Here is a 15236-nt window from a genome sequence, read left to right on the forward strand (position 1 = left end):
AAAATATATAATACGCCTAATGATTTTATTGGACATTAGGCTAGCCTTCTTTTATACAAATCTGTTTTAAGTTGCAAAGTTTAAAGAGTTTACAAAGGATCTCACCAGCCTTCTCAACTATAAGTAATCTTTCTCATTCTTTAATCATTTGAAAAATTAAACTAAAACATTTAATTTGAAATAGAAGAGCCATGGAAGATCATGTCAAATATATAATGGGTCATGCTGAGATGGTGACCCAAGTTAACTGGTTGCTCCGTTTCCAGCTCTCATATATGCATATTTAACTGAGCGATTTATAAAATGCGTAAGATTGTTGTTTTTGATTGGCAACAATGCCCTGAATTGCTTTTGAGCATATTTTGTAGAAAGCCACGTCCAAAGCAAGCAAATCTTGTCAACTAAATTTGGCGTGCACAAAATATTTCTCCCAGAATACATGCTTGATTATTCAAGATATCTACATTCTTGGATACAGTTGGCAAATAAAACAACACACTATCTTCGTGCCTGGACAATCAATGAGCTTAAGCAGTAAGCACAGGTGACCCCTACTAAAGGCCAGACAGGCACTCTCATACTGCTGCTTACTGGACAATCAACAGTCAAGCTGCTGGAAACAATTCTACCATCCACCAAACGAGTATAAAACTGACAATTTTGTTCAACAATCTAGGGTTCACATGTTCCAATATCTGCATGACAAATGGTAGAATGTGCAAACATGTATTCATAGGTCAAAACACTAAAATTCTTCAAAACATGTCATAGATAATCAAACACAACAGCTGCATCAAATAATAACAACTTGCAGCTGTGCAAAATAAAGCAGAGCACTTAAACTCTACACACCTTCATCAGACAGCTGCTCAGAGAGCTGTTCAAATCGAGCCACTATGTGTTTTCCGTAGGTGTATTTCTTCAAAGCATGAAGATGAACTCTGATTCGACTGAGCAGAATTTCACGGTGCTTATCGTTGCTAATCTCGAGAATCTTCTGGACCACATAATTCGCAAATTGGTCCTTCATCATCGACTACAACAAGAGCCAAAATTGCCCAGTGAATATGTCAATTTACGCAAGAAATCATTTGTCATTATTTTGAAAATATAAACACTTTACATTCACCATATAGAAAAGTGAGAAAAAGGATAATAGTGCCACACAAAATGCTAAACATACCGTTGAGACCACTTCCTACCCAAATTAGTCTAAAGGTCAATAAATCCATTACTATCTCGGTCTTGGAGGACCAACCCAAGTGACAAGGGTGAGACCCCTAGAGTCTAAAGCTTCCGTCTTCCTGGAAGTACAATTAGTTGTGCAGTTCATGATCTCTTCCAAGCTACTTTCAGTTGGCAATTAGCTTCACTACTTTTAAACCACCTCTTTCCATGGTGGGTAGATTGTACTACAAACAAGCAGAGCAAGAGAAACCCATAGATGATGAGATGGTGGACAAGCTAAGAGCTGTGACCATGAAATGCATCCCACAACATCACGACAGGTGGCCATGGCTAGTTTAGCACCGTTTCATAGCTGGACCATTAAGATAACCAAAACTCGTATGCTTTCCTTTTGAAAACAAAAAAATGTACAAACTTGCAACAATTGATGTATAGGATCCTCAACATATTGAGAAAAGGTCTTTTCCCTTCTCAACTAACAATTTATTCGAGTTATCCTGTTTCCATTCATTCCCTCTTCTTCTTTGGCTTTCTTCTTAATTTGGCTATTATACTTCTTCTTCCCCTTCTTAATCTATGACTTTTAAAGGCTATTGAAGTAGAAGTCAAAATAGGAAAAAATAAAAATGCCTAGCAACTTTTTTCTATGGATATTAAGGCTTTAATTGATAGAGATAGAGGAAGCACCGTAAAGATCAATTAGCGAGGTTTTGGGCCGATACAATAATAACTGCGTACTTATGTCATGATGGAAGAAATACTTATCTCATGATGTGAGATAAAAATTAGGAATTAACTTATGTAATAGAGTCGATCCACTAAAGTCTTGAGCAGCGGTGTAGGATCAGATCCCAAAGATAGTAAGTATTTTCTTTCTTATGAAAGAAAGTCTTTTTCAAAGATTCTATATAAATTTATCTATGAAACCGAGATAGTTACCTTTCAGTACACTAATTCATAGATAATAAGTAAATATACCCATCCTCTATTCTGCAGTGTCCCATCCAATAAAAGGTCAACACCGAATACTATTATTCCAGTGACCCAAATCAAATATCTGAGATGCACATTAGAATCTGTTATCAAAATGAACTTTCTCCTTTCACCTGCACTTACGCTTCTTTCCTAGGCAGAATCCTTTGAACAATTTAAGAAAAATGTCTACCATCCAAAAAAAGATTTTCTGAAGGTGGCATCATTTTATGTAGAACAACTTCAATATTTCCCATCACTGGAAACATCCTTCAGATAACCTTTCAATCAGGAATCAGCACAACATCTTTTCCCCCTATTACGATGTGTTTGACTATTTCTCCTAAAAGGTTCTCACAAAGTCTAAACTGGAAAAAGTTATTTTGAAGTGAAACAGAATGAGAAAAAGATTGCAAGCTGATGAGGCTAAAGAAAGAGCTACGATATAATTCCAACTCCAAATAGCAAATTGTTGATATATGAGTTCGGTCTGAAGTTTTCAAAAAACTACCATCTGATGGTAGAATTCTACGTTTTACACCTCAACTGAAGCCCGGTTGAGAAAATAGTTAGTACAAATACGCAGGGAATGACCCAAAATTCAAGGTTAAAACATCTCAACTGAAGCCCGATTTAGAAAACAGTTAGCACAAATAGGCAGGGAATGACCCATAAATTTCTTTGGCAAATCACCATCAGTGAGTAGTGAGAAGTTGGCTTAACTCAGTTTAGGCACATGGCTTTCCTCGTCCTTTACAAAGAGGTTTCATGGAAATTGCTATGTGAAAAAGTTGATTACAGCATCGCATATGTGAAAAGGAAAGTAAAGAATAGTAAACAAGATTCAAATCATCTCACCAGCAAATTGTCATTTGCTTCTGAATCTGCAAGAATCTCCTCAATCAAAAGCTCCCTCTCAGCAGAATCACCATATTCCAGACATTTTTCAACAACGTTTGAGGCATATTTGTGTTGACTTAATTGTACAACATTTCCGATCAACTTTTCAATAATTCGACTTCTTTCATGTGGTTTTCCCCTCTCCAGAACATGCTGCAACGACAAATTCAGTTTCACACAACAATTGAACAAAATTCTTATGATAATACTACCTGCGCCCCTCAGTCCATCCCTGTCCCAAAAACAAATTATTTCTAGCACGTCGTTTAGAGTCATTTATTTTTCGGTCTTCCATTTTTTTTAGGTAGGGGGGAGGGAGGGGACAGTTGGGTCATGGTGCATGCTGACAACAATAGTAGACAACAACAGCAGCACAAACACCCAAGAAAACCAAGGGGAATGATGATTTTATATTTTAGTTCTTATCAAATGACATTGATGTCTAATTAATAAGAACATGCCAGTCAATAAAAGCAATGGCCCAAAGCCAAAATTCAAAAAGATGTTACAAACATTTAATAGAATTTATGTATATTTTTATTTATAGTTTACTCTTCAAAGTTTTTGAGAAATAGAAACAGTTCATTCAAATATATTGAGTTAAATTTGAAAAATGAGATTGTCAGAATGAGCAAAAAGAGAATAGATTGAATGCACGTGAAGAAGGAAAAATTAGAACCAACAATTTGAAACCTTTTATTTATGTTAAAAATTATATATTATCTATACAATTTTATAAAACACGAAACCCCAACACAAAGTATTAATCGAATTTTCTACCCTACAATTGTAATTATAGTTAATTATCAAAAAACTTCATTATTTTTTTGTATTCATTATTTGACCTTTTTATTTAATACAAAATTATTTACCACAAGAAAACTGCCATCTTTGTTTAAAGGTCACAATTAATTGTTAAAGATTTCATTATATCCTTGTGTTCATTAATTGACCTTTTCAATTAAACAAAATGACTTCATTATTTCATTGCATTATCATGATATTACGAATGTAATAAATCTACTTTACAAGAATTAAGTTATTATTTCAATTTTTCAAGTTTCCAACTGTAGAAGTTTGTGTAATATTTTAGAACTTTGAATTAACTACTAAAATCTCCATATTTGTCAATAATGTTTTTGATAACAAGAACTAAGGTAGTGTCTTGATACAAATGGCTTTAGTGGCCTCACCCTTTAGCCAGCCATAAATAGAAAAGAATTTACAAAACACTTAAAATATGTCAGTATAAGATGATAATGCCCTTAGTTACAACATGCAAATTAACCTTTCTTTTGGTTTATGTGCTTTTTGATAGGGTTGGAAAACAAATAGTTGCATATAAAGAACATGAAGTTACGAAACTTGAGGATGAGACAAAAAATTATTGCATATCACATGGAAAAAAGATACAAACCTGGGTGACATAGTTCCCATACTGATCTTGAGCAAGAGCATAAGCAGACTCCAAGATTTCATGCACTATACACTGACTTTGAGAGTTTTCTGAACAACGTTCCAATACTCTCTTTGAAAAATTCACACGAAATGAGATGAGTCAATTGAAATATAAAAACAAAGTAACTATATATCATGGTACAACGTAGTTTAATATTACCTGGATTACACGGCAACCATAGGGATGAGTAGACAATATAGCTACTTGGCTTTGGAATGAGGAGATAATAAAACTATTTTTTTCAGTAGGTATGCACTCAATGCATTTTTGGATTACATGGTTTCCATTTTGATCTCGCACACACCTTAGTACATGCCCATTGAGTTCATGGACAAGTTCTATTTTCTGATCAAGATCGATAACTTCTAGGGCCTAAAAAGAACATCAACAACAAGAAAATTCATTTTTGATCATATAAGACACGTGACTTCTTTTTTGAGAAAAATAAGACATGGCATCTTTAAGCATAAAATATTCTCACTTGGATGAAAAAAGAAAAAAGAAACCCCTACACTAGAGCACACAAAACAGTAGCAGAACATATCTTCACTTCTCCGATACAATAATGGAGCCGAGAGTCTACCAGAAACAACATTTCTACCTTCTCAAAATAAGGGTAAAGTCTGCGAACACACTACCGTCCTCAGACCTCATTTGTGGGATTACATTATGTTTGTTGTTGTTGTTGTTTCTCCTATATAATAATGAAATAACTGTATGGCCTCAAACTGCACTAAGCAAAATTGTAGACCATTATGTATAACCTATAAAAAGGACACTACAATTTGCTTTTTTTTTTGTTTATTTATTTATTTACTTACAATCTGCTTTCATTTTTAAATACAGGCTGAATCAGCTCGAGATCTAGTTGATTAGCAATATACGTAGGCGCTTGACAATATTTGAGTTGAAGTTGAAAAAAAGTCTTACTAAAGTTCATGTTGAAAGATATTTGTGGAAGTTAAAGCTACGTTTGGACATGAACTTCATTTGAAAAGAAGAAGATTTGCAAGCGGAAACCAATATTCCATTTGAAATACACCTTCTAAATAAGAATTTCAATATTTCCCTTACAATTCAAATACTAAATTTCAATATTTGCAACTACTTGTGGCCAAATATTGAAATATTAGTATTTAACTATTTTCCCAAATAGGTAAGTGAATCTAAAGAGTCAAAAATTGGTCGAAGAATCGAAGTATATATCATCAAAACATTAATGAAGTGCAAATGGGTAAGAAGGCTAAAATATGATATATTAACAATTCTGCTAAATTTTAAACTTTACCATTATTGATTTATAGATGATATTTCTTAGAGAGCATGTATATCAAGAAATTCTTCAACATGGCTATTCACCAAGTCAAATCAAGGATCCTACATCGAGAAACTCTTCAAAAATTTAGCTACTATTTTAATAGTCTCTCCTTTTTATTGGGGGGAAGGGGGAGGTACTATTTCAATCAAGTTTCTCAGAAGTACATTAGCAACAAAAGCCTGCTCGAGGGCACTACTTTTTACATGATGTAGTGGACAATATTGTTTCCAACATTTTTTTGCCACATTTATGCAAGCACGATCTGATTCAAGTCTAGAAGGATTGAGTAATACTGACAAGTACCTGGGGGAAACATTAATGACTATATACATAGGTAAATGTGACTACCGCTCTTTAAAATCTAACGGCCAAGGCTTGGAAGCTTATGCTCTAGTGCAACAATTTTTTATTCATAAAAAAAAGGACAGGGTGCACTAAGCTCCCGCTATGCGTGGGAAAAAATGTTGCAACACCCACCGTGGGGCTCAAACCCACGACCACAAGGTTAAGAGCCTTGTGCTCTACTAATTCACAAGACAATAATTTTATTAATTGGGGAAATCCCCCTGGACATGTTGCATGCCATGCAAGAATAACGACCACCTTCTGATTCTAATTATGTTTGTGTACTTGAATTGAGAATATACCTTTTGAATAACACGACAACCATACATTTGCAAACTTAAAGGCAGCATCTGTCCTTTTAATTGACATGCCAACATCTTTCTTTGCTCATGACTTCCATGCTCAAAGAACTGGACACAAAATTCAGATATGCAATAGTTTAACATGCTGGAAGGTCAAAGGCTCAAGGGTTTGAAAATCTTAAAATGTCAAGACGAGACGTAAAAGTACAGAGAGAACCAGAGTGGACACCTTTTGAATGACATAATTCCCAAACACATCTGTCATTAGTTTTGAAGCATGTGGAAGAATTTCTTTGAAAACAGATGCCTTCTCTTCAATACTACATTTTTCCAATTTCTGCTGTATAAACCGACTCCCATGCTGATCAACACTGAGGTTAAAGAACCATTAACTTAATTTCACATCTTCGGGATTATAAAGAAATTTTACTACACAAGCTACATGGTAAACATATACTACCTGAATTCAATTACACGACCTGCAATATCAGGGAGGTCAATTCTTCGAGCATTGCTTTGTTTCAGTTCTTCGAGAAATGAATGTCTTTTAGAATCATTAAAGCTACCAGAACCTCTTTGTGCAGGCCATCCAGAACACAATCCAATATTTCTACCTGAAGCAGGGGTAGATTTAATTTCACTCCTTCTACCCATAGGGGATCCTGGCAATACAGGACTACCAAGAGGCGAGGCTGGAAACTGTTGTGCGAATCCCAGGCCTGATGGACTTCCAAAATAACTATTACCAGGAATTATCACTTTTCCAGGACTTGGTAAGTTCAGGCTTCCAACAGGTGGACGATTAAAATTCTGTTCAGCAATATAAGAAGGGAGATTTGGCTCCATATTTGAGGCATAAGCATCAACTTCTAGCCCAACCAGGGCCGATGATGGAAACCGCATATACCGACCAGGAGCAGCGTGTGAATCATCAACAGGATGATGAAAATACTGCATATGGAAAGGATCTGGGAAAGAAGGATGCACCATTAACCCATGATGCCCATAAAACTTGGTTACATGTTGCAGATCACCAATTTGTGGAATGTTTTCTCCTGACGTAACACTTTGACCACTGATGCTTCGTCCAGAACCAGTATTAATATGCACAGATGGACCAGAATGAGATGGATATCCAGCTACAAATGGAGGAAGAGAAGGCGAAGCCAAAGCATATCCCCCTACATTGTAATGAGGGGCATATACACCAGGTGGACTCAAGTTAGAATAGTATGGGTTGCCGGAAGCCATATAGGCTGCAGCTGTTGCATATAGAGGAGGCGTGAGGCCAGAACCTTGAGGAACTGCTTGTACCTCAACTGAGGAGAACCAGCTATGACCATAACCTTTTGCTAGGCTACTCTGTAGTGTATTAGTCCCAAGAACATTTGCTTGAACTTGTGGACTATTAACTTGGTAAGCTGCGAGTCGTTGGGAGTGATACTGCTGCTGCTGTTGCTGTTCTACTCCATTCCTCCCATGAAAATATTGTTCATCCTTGTTGTTACTAACCTCTGGAGCTGGAAAGTTCTTCGAAATACCTGATGCTATCCCATCACTGACTAAGAGCTCATTCACCAGAGGTGCATCACTAGCTGATATTTCACCCTTCTGAGGGGAAGGAGACCTCCCAAGACTGTCAACAGAAGATTCTTTTTCAAGAGAAATGGCCAAAGACTGATCGAGGACAGCTATATCATGGTCACCTGAGACATCCGCACAAGCGCCTGCACCTGGTTTATTTGAAATGTCAACGGAGAGACCGTCCAGTTTAATAGATTGAATATCACAATCAGTTGGTTCCTCCACAGCAACATGACATGAGGGCCGAGATTGATTGTAAACTGGTGATGGAGTGCGAGGGAAATCCTCCTGTGATCAATTAGTCAACAGTATAAGTAGCATGGAACATGAAAAAATAGCACTCCAGAAGTCTAAACGATACTATCTTCTCATTCATTAGCACAATGTACCCACAAGTCGTGGCAACATGCCTAGTATTTCAGGCCTAACTAATTAGAGATTAGTGTACCAAGCAATTAGATCATCACTGTTTCCCAACATCAGCAAGCCACTACAGTATTCATGAGCTGAAGGCCCCACAACTGTAACCATTGTCAAGTTCACATTTTTTTTATTCGTTAAAACACAGACCATCACGGAGAGAATTCAATGTTGAATCCAATGCAAAATTAGAAGAAAATTAAACAAAACTAGAATTCCAACATATGAAGTTTTACGGGCTGGGTATTTATCATAGCTTGCCAATCAGTGCGGATACACGCTTAAGAAAAATTAAGTAAAACTTCTTAGATGTTGACAAGTCTACACATGCAAACAGAAACTTGGAAAAAGAAAATAATACACATAATGGGAAAGGTATTCTTAAACTTCAATACCTGGATTAGGTCAACTAAACTTTTATGTTGACCTGCAAAGGAGGCCATGTGCTGTCCTGAAGCACGACTTTGGGCCAGATCGTCTAAAGCACTTCGTGGTAAATTTTCATCTTCAGGCTCCTCATCATGAGTTGAAAGAGAACTTCTACTCACGTGCAAGGATGCATCCCCACTGTTGTCAGAAGAATTTAACTGGCAGCTATCACCCAGATCCGCAAAATGGTGTGCCAAGGGCATGTTCTCCCTTGAAATAATAGGAGGAGGAAGCCTAGGATTCAAGTTGATATTAGAGCTGTAGTAAGCAGAATAGGAGGGATCAGCACGTATCTGCTCTTCAGACTGCCAGTTTTGCATGGCACTGTCTAAGCTTGCCAAACTCAATTTCCGGCCAGAGCTTTGATCATGGACAAGGTTACCAAAGGCTGAAAATGAGCCTTCCATACTTGGAGGCGCACTACCACTACGATTTGGAGCCTTATTTCTATTATGCCCATGAATCTTATGACCTTTAAGAAGCACTCCCAGTTCATCAGCTGCCACTTCATTCCTAGGGGACACAAAGGAGACCATGTCCTTGGAAGGAACCCACTTTTCTGTTCTACTGTCTTCGAGTATTCTCATAGGGCTCTCGGTTGCCATACTCAAGAGTAAGCAAACATATTTTAGCAACAAAAGTTTTCAGACATTTTATCCGAAGCCTTTCATCAATATCACATTAGGAGTTGACTCTAGACACAAAAGATGCTAAGCTGCGACGGCTACATATAATCTCTGGCAACTGCAATGGCAGATTTAGATCATAACCTATAGGGAAATAGAAGAAAATGTTTTTGTCAAAGAAAAAGAACAGGAAACAATTCACTCTCTCCAAGATTAAATGCAGTGAGATTTATTATAAATAGGGATGGATAGATATATTTATTTAGGGACCAGTAGAGTACACAAACACAAAATTTACTTGCTATATCTAAGTATTCGCCATGTGGTCAGAACTCACAATCTACCCTTGACCAGAGGAGAAAATGATTGATGATAACATTGATACCTATGTCCACCAGCCTTACATAGTTAACCTATTAGATAATAGAAAAATAAATGACGGTGCAAGGTTTCCAAACTTCTCAAGAGTGGTCAGCAAAGCTTGAACAACCGTAGTTAGTTTTGAAACTTACAGCTTTTGTTTTCCATTTTATCCATAAAATTCCATTTTATTCATAAATTTTCATTTTTCTCTTTTAGTGATTTAAAGAACCTGAATGGTTTAATTGCCTAAATAGAAGTGTATTTGGTCTATGATACCCGGAATAATTGTGAAGCTTTATTTTGCATATTAATGTCCAATCCCATAAAAAATGCCACCAGAGACTAATATAAGAAACATTACTACGACAAAATGCATAATTCCCATTAGAAACCGCACAAAAGTTCCTGCTTGTAAGATGCTATCCCAAATTACTACGCTCCGCGATGATACCGTATCAGCAGGATATTTGGCACCCAAAAGGAAAGCTACGCGAGTAAATAGCTAAAAGAAAGCATACACACACAATTTGGACAAAATATCAACAACAAAAAAACGACTATAAGTCACCAAAGGTGAATTAAAAAAAAAAATCAAAAGATAATTGAAAAACAGCTATTTCAATAAAGCAAAAACCTTTAGACCCAACGGCTCTGGTAGAATCGCATGCTAATCCTGATAAGAAGAAAGAAGACAGGGCAGGGGAGAGAGAGTACAAGAAAAACAAGGAGTAGAGTGAGTCAAACTGTAACATAAGAACCCTAGTAAACTAACCAACAACACACACTTGTGTAGAGTAGAGTGTAAGTGAAGTGATTACAGACCTGCAGGAGCTGCTGACCGACCACAAGGAGAGAGTCTGCTACAAAACTTCCCGACAGTGCGTGATGATCAATTCCAGAGGCAGCACGGAGCTATACTTAGAGGAGAGAGAAAGAAGGAAGAAGAATTGAAGAGTTTTCTTGTTTGTTTAAAATTAGATTACAAATGTCGCTTGTAAAACCCCACCACGGGGTTTGAAAAATCCTCTCTTGCTCTATTCTTCCACTATTTTATTATACACGTACCAATTTGTCCAAAATGAAACTAAATGACGTTTATACCCTTTTTATAAGACTTAGTATTATTTCTAATATTTCTTATTCCGCATACACATTCAGGATTTAAATTTAATATGCTCTTCATTATACTGTATTATAGGTTTAAATCTCATATTTGTTAAGATTTTAATAAATTTATATTTATATAATATTATACTATATATCAAAAACTATGAATCCGAATAAACCTAAAAGGCTATATTTGAACTTGCACGCGCATCTGGAACTATTTTCTAGGAGACACCTTACGCCGAATCATTTCTACTATAGACAAAAAGATGGTTGCCGCGAAGCTAATCCATAATCTTTGCTTTTTATAATTTTTAAATGAAACAGAGAATCACTAGATAACATAGTTGAATGATATTAGTGTTTTTTTTTCCTAGTACACACTTCCTTTAGTTTAACTTACCTAAAACGTAAAAAGACAATTTACTTTCAACACCATTGGTTGGTATATGACAAATTCGATATCGTACATTTTAAAATATAATTTTTTTTTTTATCATAGAAAAGAGAAATTTTAACACTATTCATATATCATATAGCAACACGTGGTCAAATGTATGACTTACAAGAGATACAAATAGAATATTAAATCTTCACTTACATTATTTTACACTCACAGATATTGAACTCTAAAACACCACTGGTAAGACGCCCAAATTTTTTGATGATTTCTCAGTGAGGTAGATGGTTTGGTTAACTACTTGCAATAAAATATCCATTTATTATCATGTTTTTGTTAGACTATAAAATATGGCTTTGTTTTAATCGAGTATGGACCAAGTTGATGGTCCGCATTTGCTAAATTTTCACTCTGCATGCTACAATATTCATGAACAATGCAATAACTTCGTGTGTTTTTCCCGTTATCTAGAGTCTTTGAACTTGTCTATGTATTTGTTAATATCCAATATAAAATCTTTTACTAAACAAATTACAACCGTTGGATGAAAATATTGCTCGCTACGATAAATGAAAATTAGTATGAAATATTAATAGCTTTAATATTTACTCCTATAAGATATTAGGAAAGCTGCATTAGGTTAATTTGTAATAAATGAAGTATTATCGCAATTTTACTAATGTATACGGTCGAAATAGATTTCGACATTCGCACGTCCAATCGAGTTCGAACGATGATTGATCGAAGTGAGATTCCGAAGATGGAACAAACAAGCCTCGAACCCGAGGGGCCGATCCATGTCGAGTTCGACATCGTTATGGAGCTCGAATCCAAATCGAAATATGATGTAGAGTAAATCTATCATGCCTATGATCCAGAGACCAACCAACATTGACCCCGAATCAATTCGAGAGCTCGAGTCAGAATCGAGCTTGAGCCAAGATCGAGAGTTCGAGTCAGAATCGAGCTCAAACCAAAATCGAGGGCTCTAGGCAAGATCGAGCTCACAGACAAAAGCCGTTGCAATCCCACTAGAGAGAATCTTGGCAGAAATTGTGAAAAAGCTAATTTATCATGGGTCTCCCACCGAGTATTTTTTTATTATTCGTAGAGCAAAGTCTCTTTACTATAAAGGGCATGGTTATCATTTCTGTAAAGGCAAGTTTTTCAAGGCTTATATTGTAATAAAAATACTATATTCTCCCATAGTAAAGAATCATTCTTTCAGGCTTCTTAAATTGATTATACTTGTTGAGTTCTAAGGTTCATTTTCTTTACAACCTTATCTATTTTGCATTCTTTGCAATCCATATTTATATTTCTATTTATCCTTACAATTTATATTAAGTTGCGCCACATATCCTTGGAACTGCGTATAAATTCAACTCTATCCATTTTTCGGGTAAACAGTTTGGCGCCCACTGTGGGGCCAAGGATAACTGTGGTTATTTGATACAAATCTGAAAAAAATACGCCATTGTGTTTTGCGCTTGTTTCCGAAAAAATCTTGGATTTCGGATTAGCTACGACTAACCATCGATCAAATGGCTTCACTGATCGATAACGGGGTCGGTCTTCAAGACGAAAATAACAACTTGACACCCAGTACTGAAAGACCACTTGTGAACACCATTGGAGCTCGAATCGGAGCGCCAATTGATATCAATTCGCATGTAGCCATTGAGGCGAACCTACATGCTGAACCCGAGAATAACATCCATGGTGGCACTCGATCTGCGGTTTGAGATGCCCATAACGACGAGGAAAACGGTGTTAGCTTGCGTATGATTTTCGAAATGTTGCAAGCCCAACAGGTAGCAATAGCTCAGTTGCATAGCCAAACCCGGCTACAAAGCAGGCCGGAGCCTATCCACCCCGAGAAATCACCCACAGAACAGAACCAGCCATAGTAAAGTCAAATGAGCAAGAATCGGGGACTACTCCCGAAATTGATAAATTGCTCGAGGAACTCACAAAGCGAGTCGAAGCCAACGATAAAAAAGTAGAAACTTATAACTCTAGGGTCGATCAGATCCCGGGAGCTCCACCAATGATAAAAGGGTTGGATTCGAAAAAATTCGTGCAAAAACCTTTTTCCTCGAGCGCAGCCCCGAAACCAATTCCCAAAAAATTCCGTATGCCCGAAATTCCCAAATATAACTGAACGACAGATCCCAACGAGCATGTTACTTCTTACACATGTGCCATCAAGGGCAATGATTTAGAAGACGATGAAATCGAATCTGTATTGCTAAAAAAATTCGGAGAGACCCTCTCGAAGGGGGCAATGATTTGGTATCACAACCTACCGCCAAATTCCATCGACTCGTTCGCCATGTTAGCAGAATCTTTTGTGAAAGCACATGTCGGTGCCATAAAAGTCGCAACGAGGAAATCGGACCTCTTCAAGGTAAGACAAAAAGATAAAGAGATGCTGAGGGAGTTCGTATCTCTTTTTCAAATGGAACGAATGGACTTGCCACCAGTCACACACGATTGGGCTGTTCAGGCTTTCACTCACGGTTTGAACGAGCGAAGTTCGACGGCTTCACGACGATTAAAGCATAACTTGAATGAATACCCAGCCATCACATGGACCGACGTACACAATTGGTACCAATCGAAAATTAGGGTCGAAGATGATCAATTGGGGTCTGAACCCGCTGTTTGAAGGGATACTAATCGGGAACGAGGTCCGATTGGGGATCGATACCAACAGTACAATGAAAGTCACAAAGTCAGTAAATCGAGACATAACCTTAGGCAAAATGCCAAAAGAAGTGACCGAGGTCAAGGGTCCCGAGGGCTGATAAATAGAAGTAGTTTCGATAGGCCTACCGGATCTAAGGAAGCACCTCGGTAATCGAAATATAACTTCAGCGTTGATGCATCCGCCATCGTATCGGCTATCGGACGCATCAAAGACACTAAATGGCCTCGACCTATGCAGACCGATCATGTCCAGAGGAATCCCAATCAAACGTGCGAATATCATGGCTCTTATGGCCACAGAACGGAAGATTGCAGGCAACTAAGAGAAGAAGTAGCCCGGTTATTTAACAAAGGGCACCTTCGGGAATTCTTGAGCGATAGGGTGAAGAACAATTTTAAAAACAGGGATTTTGGCAAGCAAAACGAACAAGAAAAACCATAGTATGTCATTCACATGATCATCGGCGGCGCCGATACCCCTCAGGGACCAGTGCTTAAACGCACTAAAGCATCGATTGTGAGAGAAAAGCAATCTCGAACTCAAGATTACACACCCATAGGAACTTTGTCCTTCAATGATGAAGATGCAGAAGGAGTCATACAACCTCATAACGATGCACTGGTAATATCCGTACTCATGATTAAAGCTAAAGTTAAGCGTGTGTTGATTGATCCAGGTAGCTCGGCCAATATCATCAGATTAAAGGTCGTAGAATAGCTCGGCCTACAATACCAGATCATACCCGCAACCCCGATTCTAAACAGATTCAATATGGCATGTGAAACCACCAAAGGCGAGATAATTCTACCAATAAACGTGGTCGGAACTATCCAGGAAGCGAAGTTTCACGTGATCGAAGGCGACATGAGATACAACGCCCTTTTTGGAAGGCCATGGATCCACAAAATGAGAGTTGTACCTTCGACCCTACACCAGGTCCTCAAATTCCCAACATCGAGAGGAGTCAAAACAGTGTACGGAGAACAACCAGCCGCGAAAGAAATGTTCGTCGTCGAGGAAGCAAAACCAATATCCTCGCCTTCGCTAGTAACGGGATCGGGCTCAGAAGAGGAACGAGATACCAAATAGCAATCACAAACATCGGCTTTG

The 15236-nt window shown here is 37.5% G+C and overlaps 1 protein-coding gene across 6 annotated transcripts; it reads right to left on the minus strand.

The window, feature by feature from the left end:
• Positions 1-360: 360 nt before the first annotated feature.
• LOC107786023 (pumilio homolog 5) lies at positions 361-10935 on the minus strand. 6 transcript variants are annotated; one of them, XM_016607456.2, is made up of 11 exons: positions 10729-10893; positions 10541-10579; positions 8884-9687; positions 6945-8356; positions 6714-6855; positions 6485-6592; positions 4679-4891; positions 4478-4588; positions 3019-3213; positions 853-1036; positions 361-695 (listed from the first exon to the last, which is right to left on the minus strand). In XM_016607456.2, exons 3-11 carry the CDS (start codon positions 9520-9522, stop codon positions 673-675), a joined length of 3027 nt encoding a protein of 1008 aa, XP_016462942.1. In that variant the 5' UTR covers positions 9523-9687; positions 10541-10579; positions 10729-10893; the 3' UTR covers positions 361-672. The 6 variants fall into 6 exon arrangements, with proteins under 6 accessions (XP_016462942.1, XP_016462944.1, XP_016462940.1 ...); XM_016607458.2 differs by having other exon boundaries at positions 8884-9661; positions 10729-10872; XM_016607454.2 differs by lacking the exon at positions 10541-10579 and having other exon boundaries at positions 10729-10935.
• Positions 10936-15236: the final 4301 nt, after the last annotated feature.

Source organism: Nicotiana tabacum, chromosome 4 (assembly GCF_000715075.1).
Source record: "Nicotiana tabacum cultivar K326 chromosome 4, ASM71507v2, whole genome shotgun sequence".
NCBI lineage: Eukaryota > Viridiplantae > Streptophyta > Magnoliopsida > Solanales > Solanaceae > Nicotiana > Nicotiana tabacum.

Coding starts and splice junctions, on each gene's coding strand:
- LOC107786023 (XM_016607454.2), bottom strand. CDS start 9,522: ATGGCAACCGAGAGCCCTATGAGAATACTCGAAGACAGTAGAACAGAA. Junction 6,856..6,944: donor GGTCGTGTAATTGAATTCAG/GTAGTATATGTT, acceptor CTTTAACCTCAG/TGTTGATCAGCATGGGAGTC. Junction 696..852: donor TGAGCAGCTGTCTGATGAAG/GTGTGTAGAGTT, acceptor TTTGTCATGCAG/ATATTGGAACATGTGAACCC.